This window comes from Somniosus microcephalus, chromosome 19, assembly GCF_052327205.1.
Source record: "Somniosus microcephalus isolate GS21.2 chromosome 19, FLI_Smic_1.0, whole genome shotgun sequence".
NCBI lineage: Eukaryota > Metazoa > Chordata > Chondrichthyes > Squaliformes > Somniosidae > Somniosus > Somniosus microcephalus.
Window position 1 is genome coordinate 59406936 of NC_141005.1, and position 22411 is coordinate 59429346.

The 22411-nt window shown below is 44.5% G+C and overlaps 2 protein-coding genes across 6 annotated transcripts in view; one reads left to right on the forward strand and one right to left on the reverse strand.

The window, feature by feature from the left end:
- Nucleotides 1-848, reverse strand: part of rnf10 (ring finger protein 10) — a 48976-nt gene extending 48128 nt beyond the window's left edge. For 3 of the 5 annotated variants that reach the window (XM_085961848.1, XM_085961847.1, XM_085961846.1), the window contains exon 1: nt 389-848. In XM_085961848.1, coding sequence (XP_085817974.1) covers nt 389-482 — 94 coding nt within the window. In that variant the 5' untranslated portion in view covers nt 483-848. The remainder of the gene's footprint in view (nt 1-388) is intronic. The other 2 variants (XM_085961850.1, XM_085961849.1) reach the window with 1 other exon arrangement.
- A 3938-nt stretch (nt 849-4786) lies between these two features.
- The window catches only part of coq5 (coenzyme Q5, methyltransferase), a 28456-nt gene continuing 10831 nt past the window's right edge, over nt 4787-22411 (forward strand). Inside the window, exons 1-5 of the mRNA XM_085961852.1 lie at nt 4787-5025; nt 10627-10776; nt 17154-17381; nt 19408-19514; nt 19844-19932. Coding sequence (XP_085817978.1) covers nt 4851-5025; nt 10627-10776; nt 17154-17381; nt 19408-19514; nt 19844-19932 — 749 coding nt within the window. The 5' untranslated portion in view covers nt 4787-4850. The remainder of the gene's footprint in view (nt 5026-10626; nt 10777-17153; nt 17382-19407; nt 19515-19843; nt 19933-22411) is intronic.

Consider the following 22411-nt stretch of genomic DNA (forward strand, 5'->3'; position numbering starts at 1 on the left):
ATCAGTCAAGAAAATGAGAAACGCCAATGAGATAAATAACCTGATAATCTGTTCTAGTGTGGTTGGTTTAGGGATAAATATTGGCCAGGTCACCAGGGGAAACTCCCCTGCTCCTCTTCAAATAGTGCCATAGAATCTTTTACATCCACCTGAGATTTGGGGGGGGGGGGGCTCGTTTAACATCTCATCTGAAAGACAGCACCCTTATAGTGCAGCACTGATTGTCTGCCAAAATCTGGTACGCAAGTCTCTGGAGCGGGACGTGAACCCACAACCTGGGACAATACCGACAGATGTGGGGGCACGGTGAAGGTTCGCTGCGTCTTTTAACATTGGCCGCCATGTAAACACTGCATACGCCGGAAGGGAGAGGCGTCACCGGCCCTACCTTGTTTGGTCTTACTGTCCGAGGGCGGTGCTTTGTTGGGTCCTGCCGAAGCGGAACGTGCAGACTTTTTTTCCATGTCTGGATTTTCCAGCATCAGCTTCCAGCAGCTCAATGGGAACGACGTGGCTGGTTGTGCCAACCGATTTTCCACAGGGCATCGCGTAACTAGGCCTAACTTTAATCTTCATCATGGCGACCTCTGCATCGTGACCAATCTAAAGATGGCGAAAATAAACAAGAGCGGAGCGGACGGAGAAAAGAAAGGAGCGGAGGGGGGTGGGGGACGCAGTCGGCTCGAAACAAGCCTTTAGAGATGAGTAGAGGGGGTCCAGCTGTTTCACTTGGCCCCCACCCCGCGCTCCAGAAGCGGCTTTAGTTTGGAAAGCCGCGCTTGCCTCTCCGAGACCGATACCACCCCTCACAACAATGGCGACGAGTCGCCAAACAGAAAAAGGGAACCCGGATGGAGGCGCTTTTATAAACGCTGGGGAAATGGCGCCTGCGTAGTAGCGTCTCTGGGCCGGGGAACGCTGGGAGATGTAGTTTTTTCAATGTTCCTCCAAGCCGAGGCGCCCAAGCTCCAGCCAATAGCCAGCCGCTCTCGCTGATCACGTGATTATTGTCACAGCCGTCTCCTTCTTACGCAGGTTGCTAAATATTACAAGCCAGGTACTTGACAGTCATGGGAAAGACCTAGGTAGCATCAGATTGTGGCACCTATGTAGTGCAATAACCTTGAAAGATAAATGTTTGCTTTTTTTTCACTAAAGAAAGACTTATATACAGCAAATTAAGTACTTTTGAAGTGTAGTCACTGTTGTAATGTAGGAAATACGGCAGCCAATTTGCGTACAGCAAGCTCCCACAAACAGCAATGTGATAATGACAAGATAATTAGTTTTTGTTATGTTGATTGAGCCCCTGCTCTTCTTCAAAATAGTGCAATGGGATCTTTTACATTCCACCTGAGAGAGCAGACAAGGCCTCGGTTTAACGTCTTATCCGAAAGACGGCACCCCCAACAGTGCGGCACTCCCTCAGTGCTGCACTGGAGTGTCAGCCTAGATTTTTTGCGGTCAAATCTCTGGAGTGGGACTTGAACCCACAACCTTCTACCTTAGATGCAAGGGTGCTGCTACCAACTAAGCCACTGACTAACAGTAGCAGTAAGTAATGTACATAGCAACAATCTAATCACAATTTGAAGTGAAAAGTAAGGGAGTTCTGAAGAAGATCAGGTCACCCTAAAGTTAACTTATATATGCTGATTGACCTGTCCTGTATTTTCAGAATTCTTTGTATTTTGGCACAAAAGTAGCTCACTCTACCCCTGTATAAACATAGGTGCCAGTCCTAGTAATGCATCACCAACACCCCAACTGTGGATATCCACTATGCATAAGAGCCTTCAAGAATTGACAACACAAACACATTTTTTAAGCACAGTCAGCGATCTGCTGATTGGATCCATCTCCTGACCAATTTCCTTTCAGCTTGCCCATCCATAAGACTGAATAATAGATGTGGCTCCCTCTCTGTCCTTGAATTTCCACTGATGCTAAAGCTGATGACTTCAAAATATTTGAGTTTCTAAAATTGCCCCAAAGCCTTATATGGTTTCCAAGCCCTTCTTTAAGAAATAATACATTATCAAAGGGGTTAATAATCTAATTGTGCAGCTCACTGATGATTTCTTTTTCATTTTAGCCTTAGTTTAGTGGTACCATGCTTACCTCTGAGTCAGAAAGTCACACTCCAGTGACTTGAGCACATCAATCTAAGATACCAGTGCAATACTGCACTATTGGAGGTGCCATCTTTCAGATGAGACATTAAACCAAGTCCCCATGTGCCCTCTCAGGTGGATGTAAAAGATCCCATGGCACTATTTGAAGAATAGCAGGGGAGTTTACCCGGTATCCTGGCCAACATTTATCCCTCAACCAACATCACTAAACCAAATTATCTGGTCATTTATCTCGTTGCTGTTTGTGGGATATTGCTGTACACAAATTATCTGCCGTATTTCCCTACATTACAGCCATGACTACATTTCAAAATTACTTCATTGACTGTGAAGTGCTTTGCAAGGTCCTGAGGTCAGAAAGGCACTATATAAATACAAGTTCTTCTTTTCTTTTCAATGTGTAACCCATTGACGGAGTCCCAGAATGACTACCGTCTCAAAAAGAAGAGTTCATTTGAAAGCTATTTCCTGCAAAAGATATATCCCTGGGATCATTCTTCTTATCTCCATTTATAGATGGTAATGGGACAAAAATTTGACAGCTTTCTCACCATGGCCAAAATAGTGAGTCTTTAGAATGGTAACTTACTGAAATAATATGAGGTCGCATTACTGTTTCTTGCACCAAAATGGTAAGCAGATTTACTTAAGGCACTTCTACTTTTCAGTTCTGATTCTGGGAGAGCGGCCTATAGCAGCCTCTGGGCATCGCTGCCCATCATTTGCTTTCTTACCCAGTGCATTTCTCCATCAGATGATGGGCAGAAGCAAAGCCATTGAATCCAATGGCATTTCATGAGATCCTGAAAAAGTGGGTCTTCATTGCCACCATAGCAAGGAAAGCTGACCTACAGTTCCTAGCCTAGTTAATAATACATAGAAACATAGAAGATAGGAGCAGGAGTAGGCCATTCGTCCCCTCGAGCCTGCTCCGCCATTCAATGCGATCATGGCTGATCATCCAAGTTCAGTACCCTGTCCCTGCTTTCTCCCCATACCCCTTGATCCCTTTAGCCTTAAGAAATATATCCAACTCCTTCTTGAATATATTTAATGAATTGGCCTCTACTGCCTTCTGTGGTAAACAAAAGTTGATGCACTATTAGTTTTAATTTGTAATACAAAAGCCTTAAAGAGCACATGTATGCTCATCAAAAGAATATCTCAAATTTCTTTAAGGAGGATGAAGTAGGCACTGATCAGGAACTGATGCGGCTTTGGGGGCGTAGGGGGTGATCTAAAGGCCTGACCACAGAGTGGTTTTGTAGTCAAGAAGAGATATAGCAAACTGAAGTGGTTTTTGAAAGATAATTTCACGGGGCCAAGGATTAATAGCTAAAACAACATCCTTCCATCGTGGAGCTGAGAGGGGTAGGATAAAAGCAGTAATCTAGATCAGAGGATGCAGGTTGAGATTAGATAAGCGTTTGTAAATAGGGCTTATTTGAGCAATTTCAAAATAAGGCTGAGGATCTTGAAGGCATTTCCACTATGTACAGGGAGCCTGTGGAGTTAAGGCGGAGGTGCTGGTTCGTCTAACTTTGTGTAGGAGAGGTTATGGGCTGCAGAGTTCAGGATTAGCTGAAGTTTCTGGTGGGTGGGGAGGCTTGGAAGCTCGTGAGAGAGCATTCAAGAAATCAATCTGAGGTGATAAAGGCACGGAAGAAGGTTTTGTCACAAAGGGGGTCCACTTTCCTAGCAACTTGATTCAATTGGTAGCACTCTTGCCTCAAAATCGGAAAATTGTGGGATGAAGCCACTTTCCAGGACAAAGGTGTAACATTTGCATATTGAATTATCATTGGCCCGCAGGCATCTGTAAGGAATTATCTATTATATTCACATGTGATCACATGCTGAGTTGTCATTGGCCTGCAGGCATCTGTAATGACTGCTATTGTTTTGAAGACCCAGGCTAGGGGTCCTAATGCCAGGCTTTTCCCACTGGTGCTGCTATGAATAAGATCACAGACCTAATGCTTAATAAAAGAGTTAAACTGTAATACTCTGTTGTCCTGCAATTTATTATTTTTCTACAAAGTGTGCAAAACAAGACAAAAGGCACATATTCTAGCCTGACTCTCCTGGGCCATCCTTATCCTGTCAGCTATTGGTTTTAGAACTAGCAAAAGATGGAACATCAGACTGATGTAAATTGGGAGATTCATTTTCACTCAGTCATTTTGGTTTATAAATTTTGTTGTATCTCACTACTAAAAATAAACACAACCCCAAGTGTTTAAATGGGTTTGCAATCTGTCTCGTCCTTTAAGATCTCAATGCTAACATTTAGTTGATATTGCAGTCTGTTGGTATATTGGAGCAGAGCTAACTGCACAGATTGTATAACCTAGGCCCAGTTACAGCTGGTTGGGGCAATCTCACGCGACCCGGGTGGCGGGGGGTCGTCCAGCCAGATTGCCTCCCTCTCTTCCGCGGCCATGTTCACGCCCGGGTGGCCCTGGAGATGGAGCACGTGGTGTCCGCCGGCGCGCTCGAGCACTTTCGTGACCGGTGGGCGCCGCGGGGACTGGAGTGCATAATTGGATTGGACAACCAAATTTTAATTTGATTTGCTAAGGTTTATTTAGAGTTTTAGAGGTTTAATTACAGTTTATTTGTTTCATTTACTAGGTTCTTTTTAAAAGAGGGACCCGGGTGGCGGTGCTGGTTGCCCCGGAAGCGGAAGCACTCGAGGGGCGGTTCAGTGAAAAGATGGCTGCCTGTCGGTTACTAAGGTCGTTCGCCGCTGACCCTTGCGGTCTCTTCACACCTGGCAGGCGCAATCTTGCGGCCTGCGTTTCTGTCCGATCTCATTCTGGCAACGCCGAGGAAAAGCAAACTCATTTCGGCTTCGAGACCGTGTCCGAGTCGGAAAAGGCAGAGAAAGGTGCGAGTGTGAGGGCGGGAGGCTCAGTCCGCGCTGGGACTGGGAGGTTTGGGTGGTAACTGGTGAGCCTGTGATGTGCCTTCCAGTCTCCTGATGTTGCTCGGTGTCAGTATCTGACGGGCCTAGTGACAGAGAGTAGCTGAGCCGTACACACCGGGAAAGTTAGCTGATCTAAACGATGATGGCAGCCAGGCTCCTGCAGTTGACCTCAGTGTCTTGGGTTGGTGAAGGGCACATTTACTAGGAGTCCTGCGCCTGCTCGTTGTCCAATGACCCGTCTTTCTCTTCCTGTTCGGACTCGGCCACTTCCTTTCCAGAATTCCCGTGCTAGAAGTGTTGGATTTTAGCTGAGACGCATCGCACATTGACATCTATTGATTTCATACGGCTCAGGTATAAAGGGTAGCTACTTGGGCGAGGTACCATAAGGCCGTTGTACCCTAACACCAGAGAAGGCCTTCAGGCGAGGAGGAGGGGTGGGAATCAGGGAAATTGCTTTTAATTGAGGTGCTCTAGTAACTCGTACTTCATATCTGGTTGTCTTGGTGGATGAGTTTGATTATTCCTGACCAGGCCATTAGATGGCGTAACGCATGTAAACAAATGGATGGAACAGAATGCGGGAAACACTCGACAGGTCAGGCAGCATCCGTGGAGAGAGAAAAACAGAGGTAACGTTAACTCTGTTTCTCTCCACGGATGCTGCCTGAGCTGCTGAGTGTTTCCCGCATTTTCTGTTATTTCAGATTTCCAGTATTTTGCTATTGAAATAGATGGATGTGTTTGGAGGGGTAGGAAGGAAGCAATTGTGTGACCCACTGTGCTGGAAATAAATCATGTTCGGCATCACTCAGTGACATTGATGGTCTTTGGGAAATTTGTGGCACTATTTTCCTTGCTGTTCTCCTCCTCCCCTCTCTGGATTCCCTAATCTTGCATTGTCAATGTACAAATCATCACCTGCAGAAGGTGCAGAATCATTTTGGCAGAGGAGTGGGAGCAGGTGCTCTTAAGATCATGAATAGCTGTGGGGGTGGGGATGAACTAGAGGGTAACATACTCTAATTTAAAAAACAGGACTTTCCAAGTAACAGAAACAGTACTGACAGCTGAAACATAAGATTCTGAGAGGGCTTGACAAGGTAGCTACTGAGAGGCTGTTTCCCTTGGCTGGAGCGTCTCGAACTCGGGCCATAGTCTCGGGTTAGCCATTTAAGACTTGAGAAGAGGAGGAATTTCTTCACTCAGGGTTGTGAATCTTTGCAATTCTCTACCCCAGAGGGCTGTGGATGCTCAGTCGTTAGTATATTCAAGGCTGAGATTGATAGATTTTTGGACTCTAGGGGCATCCAGGGATTGGGCAGGAAAGTGGAATTGAGGTCAAAGATCAGCCATGACCTTATTGAATGGCAGAGCAGGCTCGAGGGGCTGTATGGCCGACTCCTCCTATTTCTTATGTTATTTTAAAAAAAATTATGACAATGTCAGCAGCAGAGTCATAACAGTAACCAAACTTCGGTTAGCTACCTTCCCACCAGGTTGAAAAATTAATTCTTGGGGTATGGGCGTCACTGGCAAGGCTGTCATTTATTGCCCATCCCTAGTTTCCCTTGAGGTGGTGGTGGTGTTGGACCCCCTTCTTGAACTGCTGCAGTCTGTCTGATGCAAGAAGGTGCTCCCACAATACATTGAGAGTGTGGATTATACCCCTCCCCCACCCCCAATATATGGGATGTGGGAGCCCATAAAACCCTGATAAATATCAGGTTCATAATTCAGTAGAGACTAACCATCCTATTGGCTGCTACGAACGTGATCACATAGAAAGGAGCCGCAGACTGTTAATCAGCCTGTGGTTCCTTTAGCTGCTTCACACTTCTCTAAGGGAAGAGTGTGAAGATATGAAAACAAGGTTTAGAGTAGTTATGGAAAGGAAGAAGGAACAATCCAAGGTGAAAATACTCCACTGGAAGAAGGCTAATTTCAATGAGTTGAAAAGGCATCTGGCCCAGGTGGATTGGAAACAAAGATTGGCAGGTAAAACAGTAAATGAGCAATGGGAGGCCTTCAAAGAGGAGCTAGTTCGGGTACAGACTCGACACATTCCTATGAGAGGGATAAGAAGGGCATCCAACACTCGAACTCCTTGGATGACTAATGGATCTAGAGATTAAAATGAAACAAAAAGGAGGCTTATGATAAATATCAGGTTCATAATTCAGCAGAGAATCAAGCTGAATATAGGGGGTGCAGAGGGGAACTGAAAAAGGAAATGAGGGACAAAGAAAATGTATGAGGGAGCACTAAAGTCTTTTATAAACATATAAAGAGTAAAAGGATAGTCAAAGGAAAGTTAGGGCCAATAAAGGACAAAAAGGAAATCTCCCTGTGGAGGCAGAGGGCATATCCGAAGTACTAAATGAGTACTTTGCATCTGTCTTTACTAAAGAAGAGGATGCTACCAATGTTACAGTGAAGGAGAAGATGGTAGAGAAATTGGATCGGATTAAAATAGATAAAGGGGAGATACTAAAATGGTTGACTGCACTCAAAGTAGAAAAGTCACCTGGCCCGGATGGAATGCATTCTAGGTTGCTGAGGGAAGTAAGGTTGGAGATAGTGGAGGCTCTGGCCACAATCTTTCAATCCTCCTTGGCTATGGGAGTGGTGCCAGAGGACTGGAAGATTGTACAGTTACACCCTGTTCAAATTGCCTGCCTTTCTTCCGCGGCCGTGTTCGCGCCCGGGTGGCCCTGGAGATGGAGCACACGGTGTCCGCCGGCACGCTTGAGTACTTCCGCGACCAGTGGGCGCCGCGGGGACTGGAGTGCATCATCGCCCCGACCAACACAATTTTAATTTAAGTTGTTACGGTTCATTTAAAGTTTTATTAGTTACAATTTATTTGTTTAAGCACCAAATCAAAAGAATACACCCCGTTCAAATTGCCTGCCTTCCGCGGCCGTGTTCGCGCCGGGTGGCCCTGGAGATGGAGCACGCGGTGTCCGCCGGCACGCTCGAGGCCTTCCGCGACCGGTGGGCGCCGCGGGGACTGGAGTGCATCATCTCCCCGGCCAATTAAATTTCAATTTAATTTGTTAAGTTTTACTTAAAGTTATTTTAGTTACAGTTCATTTGTTTAACCATCCAAAACCAGAAGAGTACACCCCGTTCAAAAAAGGGGAGAGTTAAACCAGGGAACTAGAGGCCAGTCAGCCTAATATTGGTGGTGGGGCAACCTCTAGAGACAGTAATCTGAGACAAAATTAATTGTCACTTGGAAAAACGTGGGTTAATTAATGACAGCCAACATGGATTTCTTAAATGCAAATGATGTCTGACTAACTTGATTGACTTCTTCGGTGAAATAACGGAGAGGGTTGATTAAGGTAGTACAGTTGATGTGTAAATGGACTTTCAAAAGGAGTTTGAAAAAGTACCACATAATAAGCTTGTTAACAAAAGTGAAGCCCGTGGGATTGAAGGGGTAGTGGCAGCATGGATATGAAATTGGCTGAAAGACAAAGCAGAGAGTAGTAGTGAACGGTTGTTTTTCAGACTGGAGGGGCCTATACAATGGTGTGTTTCCCCCTAGCCCCCCGGGTCTCTTTGATGTATATTAATGACCTAAACTTGGGTATAGGGGCATAATTTCAAAGTTTGTGGATGACACAAAGCTTGGAAATGTAGTAAACAGTGAGGAGGATAGTAGCAGAGTTCAGGAGGAGATGGACAGACTGGTGAAATGGGCAGATACATGGCCGATGAAATTTAACACACAGATGTGTGAAGTGATGCATTTTGGAAGGAAAAATCAGGAGAAGCAATATAAACCTAAATTTTTAAAGGGGTTCCAGGAACAGAGAGACTTGGGGGTTCACATGCACAAATCTTTGATGGCAGGACAAGTTGATAAAACTGTTAGAGCAACAGGATCCTTGGTTTTATAAGTAGAGGCATTGAGTACAAAAGCAAGGAAGTTATGGTAAACTGGCTAAACCTCAACTAGAGTAATGTGTTCAATTCTGGGCATCACACTTTAGGAAGCATGCCAAGGCCTTGGAGTGGGTGCAGAGGAGATTTACCAGAATGGTACCAGGGATGAGGGACTTCAGTTATGTGGAGAGACTGGAGAAGCTGGGATTTCAATAGAAATGTTCAAAATTATATGGGGTTTTGAATAGATAGGGAGAAACTGTTTCCACTGATTGGAGGGTTAGTAACCAGAGGACACAGACTTAAGATAATTGGGGGGAAAAAGCCAGGGGGGAAATGAGAATTCTTTTTATTAAGTGAGTTGTTATGACCTGGAATGCACTGCCTGAAAGGGAGGTGGAAGCAAATTCAATAGTAACTTTCAAAGGGGAATTGGATAAATACTTCAAAAGGAAAAAAGTGCAGGGCTATGGGGAAAGAGCAGGGAGTGGGACTAATTGGTAACTCTTTCAGCGAGCCAGCACAGTCAGAGTAGGCCGAATCGCGGCCTCCTGTGCTGTATGATTCTATGAACAATTCTTAGCTTGGACGGCGATTCTCAGTCACCTATTTGATTGGAGGAGAGCTATAGTGAAGCCGAGCTCTATCTTTACCCGATAGCCAAACTTTTCCCTTTCTTAGCTCACAGGTTAAGATTGGCTCTGTACCCCTGGCTGAGATTTAGCAAACTCAACACAAACATCGAAGCTTTGGTCTGTATGGTTCACTACCAAACATGGTGCGGGTTATCCACTCCGCTCAGCCATGGTGGAGGAAGAAATCAAAAGTCCTTTTGAAATAAGAAATCTTGCATGTGTCTGCATATTTTGGAAAGAAAATTTATATTTGTGAATACCAGCTAACCTAAAATAACTAACATTGATGGAGATAGAAACACTGGATTGAAATTCTGCTTCAGTGAGATGTTAAAATCATGTCTTAATATTTGCATCCATGCTGTAAACCCAACCTCATTGTGTGAACATTCAGTTTATTAACTATCTTGTTACTGTCTGACTTGCATGCGAAAGTGTCAGAAGATGTTTTCTATACCTTTTTGTGGACTTTAATATGTTCCTAGTTTCCCTGTTTTCAGTTTGATTCTGTTGTAGCGCTCTTGGCTTTGGGCTGGAAGGGTATGAGTTTAAGCCCCATGCCAGGAGTTTGAACCTATCATTTTAGGTTGGCACCCCTATGCAATACTGAGGGAGTGCAGCATTCAGAAGTGCCATCTTTCAGATGAGATGTTAAAATGAGTTCCAGTTGGCCAGCTCTGGTGGTCCATGTGGATGTTCAAGTTCCTTCAACAAAGAGCAGGGAGTTCTCCTGGTGCCCCAGCCTATATTCCTCCCTGGACCATTACCACCTAAATAAAGATGAACTGGTTATTCATCTCATTGCTGTTTGTGGGATCTTGCTATGTGCATAATGGCTGCCAAGTAACATAGCCACTGCACTTCAAAGTAATTCTTTGGCTGTGAAGCATTTTGTAACATTTCTCCGATGTTATAAATGCAGGTTTTCCTTTCAGTCCTCACAAGGACTCAAAGACAATTTAGTTGAACTTCTGCTTGTGATGTGCTGTTCATTGTGGAATAATGTACACTGTTTTATTTTCAATTCTAGTTTACAAAGTGTTTAAAAATGTTGCCAAAAACTATGATATCATGAACGACGCCATGAGCCTCGGCATTCACAGGTTGTGGAAGGATGCGCTTCTTCATACGATGAACCCACTGCCAGGGACGAAACTGCTTGATGTGGCTGGAGGGACAGGTACAGTCAGTAATCTTTTCCTATGCTCTCCAGACTGCTAGGAGTATGAGAAGATTCTGTGAATCCTGATCGTTCCGCCCCCTTCCTTTGCCTGAGCCTGAATACACTTGAGTCTTTGATGTTTTAAACAAACAAGAAGAATCATCAACATTTTCTGCAGTGTAGTGACCAGGCTGTGATTGTCTCTCTGTCCCCAGTGGTGATCTTGTCTTGCCATTGAATGTGGCACTGAATAGCTTAATCAATGAGAGAAAGTAAAAATGTATCCATTAGCCTTGCTTCCATTCCATGTAAAATAATGGAACTGATTATCAGGAGTAAGCGTGAGGATGATCTGTACAACAGTAACTTAGTTAACAGCAGTCAGCATGGATTCGGATGGGGATGATCCTGCTTGACCAACCCCCTCACCTTCTTTGAGAAAGTGACAACCCAGGTGGATTGTAGCAATCCCAATGATGTGGTTTATCTTGACTTCCAAAAGGCTTTTGACAAGGTTCCACACAATTCATTACACTCAAGGCTGTGGGATTCAGGGCAACCCCTAGGAATGGATAAGAAACTGGTTGAAGGGTAGGGAGCAACGAGTACTCGTTAGAGAGGAGTAGTGTTAGAATGGGAATACTGAGTGGGGTGCCTCGGGGCTTGTGCTGGGACCACTGCTGTTTCTAATTTACCTAAATGACTTGGATTCAGAAACTCAATGCCAAGTGGTCAAATTTGTTGATGCCAACGGAGGAGAGAGTGGAATCAGAAGCGGCAGCTCAGGGAAAAAAGAATGAGTTGGACAAGATATGTAAGTGGGCATAACGATGGCAGGTGAAATTTAATGCAGACAAATATAAAGTGCTACACACAGGGGAACAAAAGAAATGCATGCTCTATGAATGATGTTGAAATAGCTAAAGATGAAATTGAGACCTAGAAGTCTTGGTAGACTCGATGCTAAATCTGTCCAACTAACGCAGAGCAGTGATCAACAAAAGCAATAGGATGTTGAATTCACAGCTAAAACAATAGAATATAAGCCATAGGATGCAATGATCATCAAACTTTATAGAGCTGTAGTCAGACCGCACCTTGAATACTGCGTCCCATTCTGGTCTTCAAGGAACAAGATATTCAAGCACTGGACCCAGTGCAGAGAAGCCATGAGGCTGATCCCTAGTTGTCAAGGGTCTGAGTTGTGAGGAAAGACTGGAGAAACTTATGTCTTTCAACCTGAAAAGAAAGCGGCTGAGAAATTATCTTTATAGAGGTATGTTAGATTACGGATAAACTCAAAATATTACTTCAAATTAAATGTGGGAATAGAACAAACTAGAGAACGGTGCTTTTAGGAAAGATGTCAGGAAATTCCTGAGCAATCAACATGTGGAATAAACTTCCAGACACAGTAGAGGCAGAAACCCTGGAATGATTTCAGAAACAAGGCGATGCCGTTACCTCGAGTCCCCCAAGGACCTGACCTTGGCCTCGTTCTATTTCTCATCTACATGCTGCCCCTCAGCGACATCATCCGAATACACGTCGGGTTCCACGTGTACACTGACGACACACAGCTCTACCTCACTACCACCTCTCTTGAGCCCTCCATTGTCTCTAAATTGTCAAACTGCTTGTCAAACATCCAGTACTGTATGAGCAGAAATTTCCTCCAACTAAACATTGGGAAGACCGAAGCCATTGTCTTCGGTCCCTGCCTCAAACTCCGTTCCCTAGCCATCGACTCCATTCCTCTTCCTGACAACTGTCTAAGGCTGAACCAGACTGTTCGCAACCTTGTTGTCGTATTTGACCCCAGGAGGAGCTTCCAACCACATATCTGCGCCATCAATAAGATCGCCTACTTCTACCTCCATAACATCGCCCCATTCTGCCACTGCCTCAGCTCTTCTGCTGCTGAAACCCTCATCCATGCCTTTGTTACCTCTAAACTTGACTTCAACGCACTCCTGGCCGGCCTCCCATCTTCCAGAAACTTAAGCTCATCCAAAACTCTGCTGTCCGTATGCTAACTCTCACCAAGTCTTCTTCACCCATCACCCCTGTGCTCGCTGACCTACATTAGTCCCTGGTGAGCAACGCCTTGATTTTACAAATCTCATCCTTATGTTCAAATCCCTCCATGGCCTCGCCCTTCCCTACCTCTGTAATCTCCTCCAGCCTTGCAACCCTCTGAGATCTCTCTGCTCCTCCAGTTCTGGCCTCTTGCGCATCCCCGATTTTAATCACGCCACCATTGGTGGCCGTGCCTTCAGCTGCCGAGGCCTTAAGCTCTGGAATTCCCTCCCTAAACCTCTCCGCCTCTCTTTCCTCCTTTAAGACGTTCCTTAAAAGCTATCTCTTTGCCCTAATATCTCCTTATGCGGCTTGGTGTCAAATTTTGTTCGATAATGCCCCTGTGAAGCACTTTGGGATGTTTTATTACATTAAAGGCGCTATATAAATGCAAGTTGTGATTGTTGGAGTGGCATTAGGATCACTCTGGATGGATGAATCAAGATGAGCCAATTGGCCTTCCACATCTCTAATTATCATGGCCCGTAATTTGCGGCCCCTACGGGTGCGTACGAGATGCGTACGCGCCTGTAAGGGCCGCGCAAGTTCTGGGTTTTCACACGCAAAGCGCATGCGCGAAAACACGGAACTTGCGATCTGTCAAGAATCATCTTGACAGATCCAGTGCATCCCCGGGAAAAGGGCATCCGTGGGCAGAGAGTTGGGCTATTTCGGCACAGTGAATGCCCGTGAAACTCTTGCGCCTGGTAAAAGCAGGCATAAAGCCTGCTTTTTACCAGCGTAAGAGTTTGAATGTAAAAATATTTTTTTTTCGATCATTTAAACATTAAAAAACCTGTGCAATAAAGTAAGGTTATTTTAGCCCCTTTAAAACATTTAATTTTTTTTTCAAAAAATAAAGGCCTAGAAATTCAGTATAGCCACGTTTGGGGCGCTACAGCCGGGCGTTTGCTAAATTTAGCACCCGGCGCAACTTAGCGCCACCTTCGCCGATACTCAGTTGCATCGCCCCAAGAGGTTGCTGCTGCGCTAAAGCAGGCGATGCACAACTATCATAAGGCGCTAAGCCGGCTTGCCGAGGCGCTAACACCGAGGGCGGGCGCAGCGCAGGTGCGGTGAGTTTCTGAATGAAGGCAGACACGCTGGCGCCGGTCAGCTCTTAAAGGGGGAGGGTCGACTTGTTTGGCTGCCATGCCCTGCACACTGCAGCCCTGAAGCAAGGCCTGACCATTGCTGGTTCATCAGTTCTACGCCCTGGATCATGGGGAAGCCCGCTATTCTTCCAAATCCCATTGCACGCTCTTGCTGCTTGTCCAGGGTCATGGGGAAGGAGATGTACTGACGTCTCCTTCTGAAAAGGGCATTGTTCACCTGGCGGATGCAGCAATGTACCGCGAACTGGGAGATGTTGGCAATGTCCCCAGTAGCGGATTGGAAGGAGCCAGTGGCATAGAAGTTGAGAGCCACCGTCACCTTCACTGCCACCGACAGAAACATACTGCTCCTCAGCTGTGGCTGCAGATCTGTGCGAAGCAGGTGGCAGAGCTCAGTGACCACCGCCCTTCTGAATCGCAGCCTCCGAACACACTGCTCCTCAGACATGTTCAGATATGAGAACTGCTGGCGGTATACCCTGGGTGGGTAAGGCCTCCTGTGCCGACGCCTGTTGACCCTTCTCTGTCTGGCCATGACTGGCACTCTCTCACGGCGTCTCTGATCCCTTTGAATGCAATGCAGAAAGCCAACGTTTCCACCCATTGCAGCCCCCATTATATGTGGTGACTCAAGGCTATGGCGCTAAAAGTGAAATCCAAGTGCAAAGCTCTGGCCTGAAGCTAGAAGTACCTGTGCGAGCGCTGAGTCAAAGCAGAAAGCTCTCTGCCTTTGTCTCTCTCCAAATATTCGTCTCTCTCACAGAAGGATTGGCACAAAATGGCTGCCACTTATAATGCAGGAGGAGTCCCCTTTAAATAGCGTCCCCACGCCCTGCAGCGACTGGGAACCATTCCCCTCTACCAGTCGCTGGAGGCGCCAGGCGCAAAGAAGGGCGGCGCCACTGAAGTTCCAGTTTGGGGCGCACCAAGGGCGTTGCACCATGAAATGACGTCACGATCTGCGCGCGCAGCTGAGTGGGCACTGCGGTTTAGCGCCGCCGCTAAATCTTGAGTGAAGTTCGCGAGAGGCGCAGATTGCGCCGCGCCCGGGCGCAAGCCGCTTAGCGCCCCACTTCTCCTAAGGCGCTAGCGGCTGGCGCTAACAACTGAATTTCTAGGCCAAAATGTTTATTTTAAATAGTTAATTAAATGGCATTTTAATGAATTTTAAATATGTAATTTTTTAAAATTTATTTGATATGTACATGTATTTTGTGGGGTATTCCCATTCATGCTTATGGGGATTCTGTGCATACGGAATCCCCATAAGCATGAATGGGAATCCCCCTACTTTCATACGTTGGGCCGGCATGCCGAACCGCGTGCGCTCCTGGGATACGTGAGCCTCTACCCACGTGTACCCGGAGGGGCCCAGGAGCGTGAGTCACCGTGGATCCTGAGGCCCCGGGTAGACGTGGATCTTCTTTGCGGATTGGAGGCATTTCCCCGCGGGTAGCCTCCGACCGCAAATTCAAGGCTCATGTGTTCTTTCCCCCCTCCCCTGCTCCCAAAAATCTTTATATTGATAAATGTTTGAAATGAAAATGAAATACAAAGTTAGATTGTGCAGGTCTGACTAAGAATTTGTTTTCCTTTTAATTTTTAAGTTGGCAATTAGTTTGACGAAAGTGTTTCTGGTGTAAATGTGATAGATATTTTGTACGGTTTGAATTTTTTATTCCTGATATTTGAGTTAAGCAGCAAACATTACAGCTGCAGCACTTGGGCCGGCCCTGCAATAAACCTACCAAAGCTAGGTGCTCAGAATTATTGTTTTGTTGAAGTCTACTTGATGTATTTGAACATTTCCCAGTTTGTTTAGCGAGCTAATACAGGAGTTGCCATTGGCAATTATCTGTCAAGTACTTTGTGGAAAAGAGTCATCGTTTATTCAACGATAATCTGCTGTTGAAACACTTGTATTATATTGTGGAATGCGGTGTGCCCACCGGTATTGTACTGTTGTCAGCTTTTCACTTTCTCCCAAGTTATGAAACCTTCTACTGTATTGTGTAGTTACAGTTGGCATGCCTGTTACTTAATTGTAAGAAAGCTAGAAAACATTCATTTCCCCAGATTCTCTCTCTCCTCTCCCTCCCCCCAACGTTCTTCCTTTTGCTCCTAATTGATTTCATAAGTACTGACCGCCCTCCAGTACTCGCCCAATTGACGATGCTTCATGTATTCAACCATATAGGGCATCACAACCAAGCTTGACCATGTCTTCATATCAGGTCTACACCTCCAGCAGGAGACATTGATCAGGGGCAAGAAGCCTGATTTCTCCCCCCCGCACCCCTCCCCCCACCCCCAACCCAGGCATACTGAGGTCAGCAGTTGCTTGTCTATTGCTGCTCCAGCTTTGATCAACTCGTGTCACAGACTTGGGGAGGGGAGTCGAACCTTCCTGGTCCGTACAGTTCATCTCCACGCTATGGAGTGAGATACCGACTGAGACATGAGGGCAGCTTTCCAAAACTTCGATTTTTATTTTTATCTATTAAATTTTCATGGGTAAATTGACTTGAGTTTAGCAGTGATGTTTTTAAAAATAACGCCAGCTTTGCTCCTGTGATTTATAGTCAGCTGTGAAGCTGTTTAACCAGACTGCCAGGTATTTTTATCCTTGTATGTATATTCTGGAAATAAAAAAACAAAAGCAACGTTCTGGTATGACCAGTGTCACACTGACATTAAATCCTTCAGTATTATGATAATGACTCATCGCTGACCTGAGTAACATATATGTTGTCCGTTTAAAAATTATACTCTGGGTGACAAGTTTCTCTTCCTAATGCGCTGACTCTCGCTGGAGTGCGGATCCTTGGGGACCCACTGTTTTCCGTTGCCTCACTATCCTCCATGTGTGAGCCTGTAGAGTGTCGGGAAACTATTCACCCAAGGGGACATGACAGCCAATCCTCCCTGCTGACAATGTGTGCACTCAGCAGAAGATACTAAATAGCAGTCAGGACTGGCTGATTTTTTTTTTTCTCTCTCCGCCAGTCCAGGGACACTGGGTCGATTGTTGTACCCTTATCGTCAGCGTGGCCCAGATCATTTAGCTGTGCACAGGCTGGAGATTGAACCTGGTACTTTCTAGGTCTACAGGGCTCTGTTCCATGGTGGGGAGTGTACTTTACAGCTAAGACCTTGGGGAAGTCATTGTAAAAGAAATAAAATTGCTTTGTATATCTGCAGGGGATATAGCCTTCAGGTTTATGGATTACGTACGATCGCGGCATGAAAGACAGAGTCGTCGAGCGATGAAATCTTACCAGAGCACATCATGGCAACAAATCAGTGATTTTTATCAACAGCAGAATGAATCCGATTCTGATTTGGGATCAAAGGCAGTCGTCTGTGACATTAATAAGGAAATGTTAAAGGTTGGAAGGCAAAAGGCAGAACAGTTGAACTATACTGAAGGTAGGTCATACTTAAAAGATGTGATATTTTCCTCCGCACTGGATGTGAAGTGAAAAGTCAATAGGGACCTCCTTGTACTGTTGCTGGTGTATTTGAAAAGAGATTGAAAAGTTGAGGCTATATTGTATAATTAACAATGTATAACAACTGCATTGAAGCATTCTGCTTTTCGGTCTCTGTTAAGCTAGTGGCAGTTCTTTTAACTCCCCTATGCTTCAGTAAAGTGTTTTTTTCTTAAACTGTGGAACCAGAAGGCCCAAGTGGTAGTGCAGGACAAGGCTGAAAAGAGTAAAAGTGAAGAGATGAATCTGAACTAGTGATCAGTCAATGCCAAGCTTGGGTAGTAACAGGAAGAAAAAAACTGAGTGAGGTAAGGAATTCCACAGTTGAGATCCTGGGAAAGAATGAGTTAGAGTTGGAGAGTGTGTGATAAGTCTCAGTTGCAACACAATGAAGATGTAGGGAGGAGGAATAGCATGTGGAATGGCATATCTAGAGGTCAGAATGTTGAAGAAGACTAAACCTAGTTGAATAGCTACCACTGACACAAGCACGGTGGACTAAACGGCCTCCTTCTGTGCGGCAATTCCTATGTCAGTAGTACTAATAAACTGCACAACAATGAGGAAGTCTGTGATAGAGGTCAGAGGCTATCGCACAACAAGGTGTTTTGTGTTCTGCCCTGGAATACAAAAGAGCTGCTAGAAGGGCCTTCCCAATCTGGAGCAACATTCAGAGCTTTGACAAATTTGGGTTTTTTGGCAGGGTTTTGCCACAGTTTCGATGGAAAAAGAAATGTTTGGCATGAAAATAGTGATATTTAAAATAGCTGGTCATACAAAATGGCTGCTCAACCAATCTCAATAATAGAAATTTGACTTTAATTTGTCCACATCCCATTTGTCTCAGTGATGCTGCATTTCAAATTGCCATTTTGTTCTGTGCCACAATGTGCAGGTGATGATCTGCTCACCTATCACTCCTCTCCTCGCTGACCTGCATTGGGTGCCATCTCCCAGTGCCTCAAAATTAAAGTTCTCATCCTGTTCAAATCCTTCCATGGCCTCACCCTTCCCTGTACCCTCCTGCAACTCTACAACCCTCCACCCCCATTCCTCCAATTCTGGCTTCTTGTGCATCCTCCCTCCCTTTACCCCATCATTGGCGGCTGTGCCTTTAGCTATGCCATATGTTCTGGAATTCCCTGCCTCAGCCCCTTCCTCTCTCCACCTTCGTCTCTTCCTTTAAGACCCTCCTCTTTGACCAAGCTTTTGATCACCCCTCCTAATACCTCCCTTTGCTTGGCATCAGTGCTCCCCTCCACTGCTGCTGGAAGAGATACTGTGCATGCGTGGCTGCTAAATTTCAAGTGCCCGCGCAGGAAAAAAAAATTAGAGGGAACATTGCTTGGCATCCGTCTATTTCTGATTACATCAGTGTGAAGTATGTTGGAATGTTTTTCTCCATTAAAGGTGCTGTATAAATATAATAAGTTGTTGTGGCTGAAGAGGAGCCTGGATCACAGTTTGTGTTGGGATGAATACACATGCCATTGCGCAAACTCATTTTTTGCGGGGTCCTAGTGAAGTAAGAACGTCAGCAACTGACACAATATGATGGTAATAAACTGCCTGTTTTTATTTATATACTTAATCGTATTTTCATAATATTTAGACTTCGCTTCCCCCGCGCCCCCAAACATTCTGCCCTCTACTCGCTCCTAAAGGTTCTGATTCATGCTGGAGTGCTAACTGTTCTCCAGTATCTCTACTACACGTGAGTCTAGACTGAGTGCCACTAACTGGGTGCAGAGATAAACTTGGTCCTGCTCTCACTTACTGCCCACAAGTGCACATTCGAGCACCAGCTTGCAGTCAGAATGGAAATCCTGGTTTATTTCTCCATTCTGCTCCGAGTTGTCTGTGGGGATGATTGGTCTGACGGAATATGTTCTGGCTGTTAGAAGATTCGAAGGATCTACTCTCTGAATGCTCACACTTGTTCTCTGGTTGTTTGTTCATTGCAGGCCTGTCCTGGGTGGTGGGAAATGCGGAAGAGCTGCCATTTGACGATGACAAGTTTGATGTTTATACAATTGCATTTGGAATTAGAAATGTTACTCATATTGATCACGTGAGTAGATGCAAAGTATCACCTGTGACTAAATTGTGATCAATTCTGATGGAGAAGCTATGTCTGTCATTTTCCTTCTCTTTCCCTTTCCCACTCCTACCAACAAAAGTGCTGCGTGTTATTTTGGAGTTAAGTTACAGTGCGTTTTTGCCTGAAGCCTATAGTTTATTCCCACCTTTTGAATATTCCTTTGGTTAAAATTCTGTTTTACTGCAACTTGTCTGTTGCATACAAATGTCCTGTAAAGATTCCATCATCATGTCTTGACAGTGCAAAAAAGTATCTGTGTAGAAAACTCTGACACTGACTGACTCTTTTCCTCTCACCAGGTGCTGCAGGAAGCATATCGGGTTTTGAAGCCAGGTGGAAGGTTCCTGTGTTTGGAATTCAGCAAAGTACAGAATCCAATCATTTCCAGGTGGCTATTGTAAATTAGTATTACTGAGGGGGAAGCTGGCTATAGTAAATTAGTATTACTGAGGGGGAAGCGGACTATAGTAAATTAGTATTACTGAGGGGGAAGCTGACTATAGTAAATTAGTATTACTGAGGGGGAAGCGGACTATAGTAAATTAGTATTACTGAGGGGGAAGCTGACTATAGTAAATTAGTATTACTGAGGGGGAAGCTGACTATAGTAAATTAGTATTACTGAGGGGGAAGCGGACTATAGTAAATTAGTATTACTGAGGGGGAAGCGGACTATAGTAAATTAGTATTACTGAGGGGGAAGCTGACTATAGTAAATTAGTATTACTGAGGGGGAAGCAGACTGTAGTAAATTAGTATTACTGAGGGAAGCTGACTATAGTAAATTAGTATTACTGAGGGGGAAGCTGACTATAGTAAATTAGTATTACTGAGGGGGAAGCGGACTATAGTAAATTAGTATTACTGAGGGGGAAGCGGACTATAGTAAATTAGTATTACTGAGGGGGAAGCTGACTATAGTAAATTAGTATTACTGAGGGGGAAGCGGACTATAGTAAATTAGTATTACTGAGGGGGAAGCTGACTATAGTAAATTAGTATTACTGAGGGGGAAGCAGACTGTAGTAAATTAGTATTACTGAGGGAAGCTGACTATAGTAAATTAGTATTACTGAGGGGGAAGCTGACTATAGTAAATTAGTATTACTGAGGGGGAAGCTGACTATAGTAAATTAGTATTACTGAGGGGGAAGCTGACTATAGTAAATTAGTATTACTGAGGGGGAAGCAGACTGTAGTAAATTAGTATTACTGAGGGGGAAGCAGACTATAGTAAATTAGTATTACTGAGGGGGAAGCTGACTATAGTAAATTAGTATTACTGAGGGGGAAGCTGACTATAGTAAATTAGTATTACTGAGGGGGAAGCTGACTATAGTAAATTAGTATTACTGAGGGGGAAGCAGACTATAGTAAATTAGTATTACTGAGGGAAGCTGACTATAGTAAATTAGTATTCCTTAGGGGGAAGCGGACTATAGTAAATTAGTATTACTGAGGGGGAAGCTGACTACAGTAAATTAGTATTACTGAGGGGGAAGCTGGCTATAGTAAATTAGTATTACTGAGGGGGAAGCTGGCTATAGTAAATTAGTATTACTGAGCGGGAAGATGACTATAGTAAATTTGTATTACTGAGGGGGAAGCTGACTATAGTAAATTAGTATTACTGAGGGGGAAGCTGACTATAGTAAATTAGTATTACTGAGGGGGAAGCTGGCTATAGTAAATTAGTATTACTGAGGGGGAAGCTGGCTATAGTAAATTAGTATTACTGAGCGGGAAGATGACTATAGTAAATTTGTATTACTGAGGGGGAAGCTGACTAGTAAATTAGTATTACTGAGGGGGAAGCGGACTATAGTAAATTAGTATTACTGAGGGGGAAGATGACTATAGTAAATTTGTATTACTGAGGAAAGCTGACTATAGTAAATTACTATTACTGAGGGGGAAGCTGACTATAGTAAATTAGTATTACTGAGGGGGAAGCTGGCTATAGTAAATTAGTATTACTGAGCGGGAAGATGACTATAGTAAATTTGTATTACTGAGGGGGAAGCTGACTATAGTAAATTAGTATTACTGAGGGGGAAGCTGACTATAGTAAATTAGTATTACTGAGGGGGAAGCTGACTATAGTAAATTAGTATTACTGAGGGGGAAGCAGACTATAGTAAATTAGTATTACTGAGGGAAGCTGACTATAGTAAATTAGTATTCCTTAGGGGGAAGCGGACTATAGTAAATTAGTATTACTGAGGGGGAAGCTGACTACAGTAAATTAGTATTACTGAGGGGGAAGCTGGCTATAGTAAATTAGTATTACTGAGGGGGAAGCTGGCTATAGTAAATTAGTATTACTGAGGGGGAAGCTGACTATAGTAAATTAGTAATACTGAGGAAAGCTGACTATAGTAAATTACTATTACTGAGGGGGAAGCTGACTATAGTAAATTACTATTACTGAGACGATGGCTATAAATTAGTATTACTGAGGGATAAGCTGGTTATAGTAAATTAGTATCAGAGAGAGGGAAGCTGACTATAGTAAATTAGTGTTACTGAGAGGGAAGCTGGCTATTGTAAATTAGCATGCATTTTTTTCCCTTAAAGTGTAATTTAGTTGTATATTTCTTGTATCTGTAATCTGCCTGCATTACACATACAGGTAGACTGGACCATTTAAGCAGCGTATTGGGTCTTTTTCAATACGTTCGTGGCTCTGCTGGTAAATAGATTCTGTCGCGGCCTGCGAAGAGCCAGTGCTGCTCATGAGCCAGCTGCTCGGAGAGCACGAGATAATGATCAGGGGTTCCCCTCTACTGGGAATTGATGAGCTTCACCTCTGTTCGCTAATGATTCAGATGAAGCAGCTGTTATGGACACTCCATAGGGTATATTTT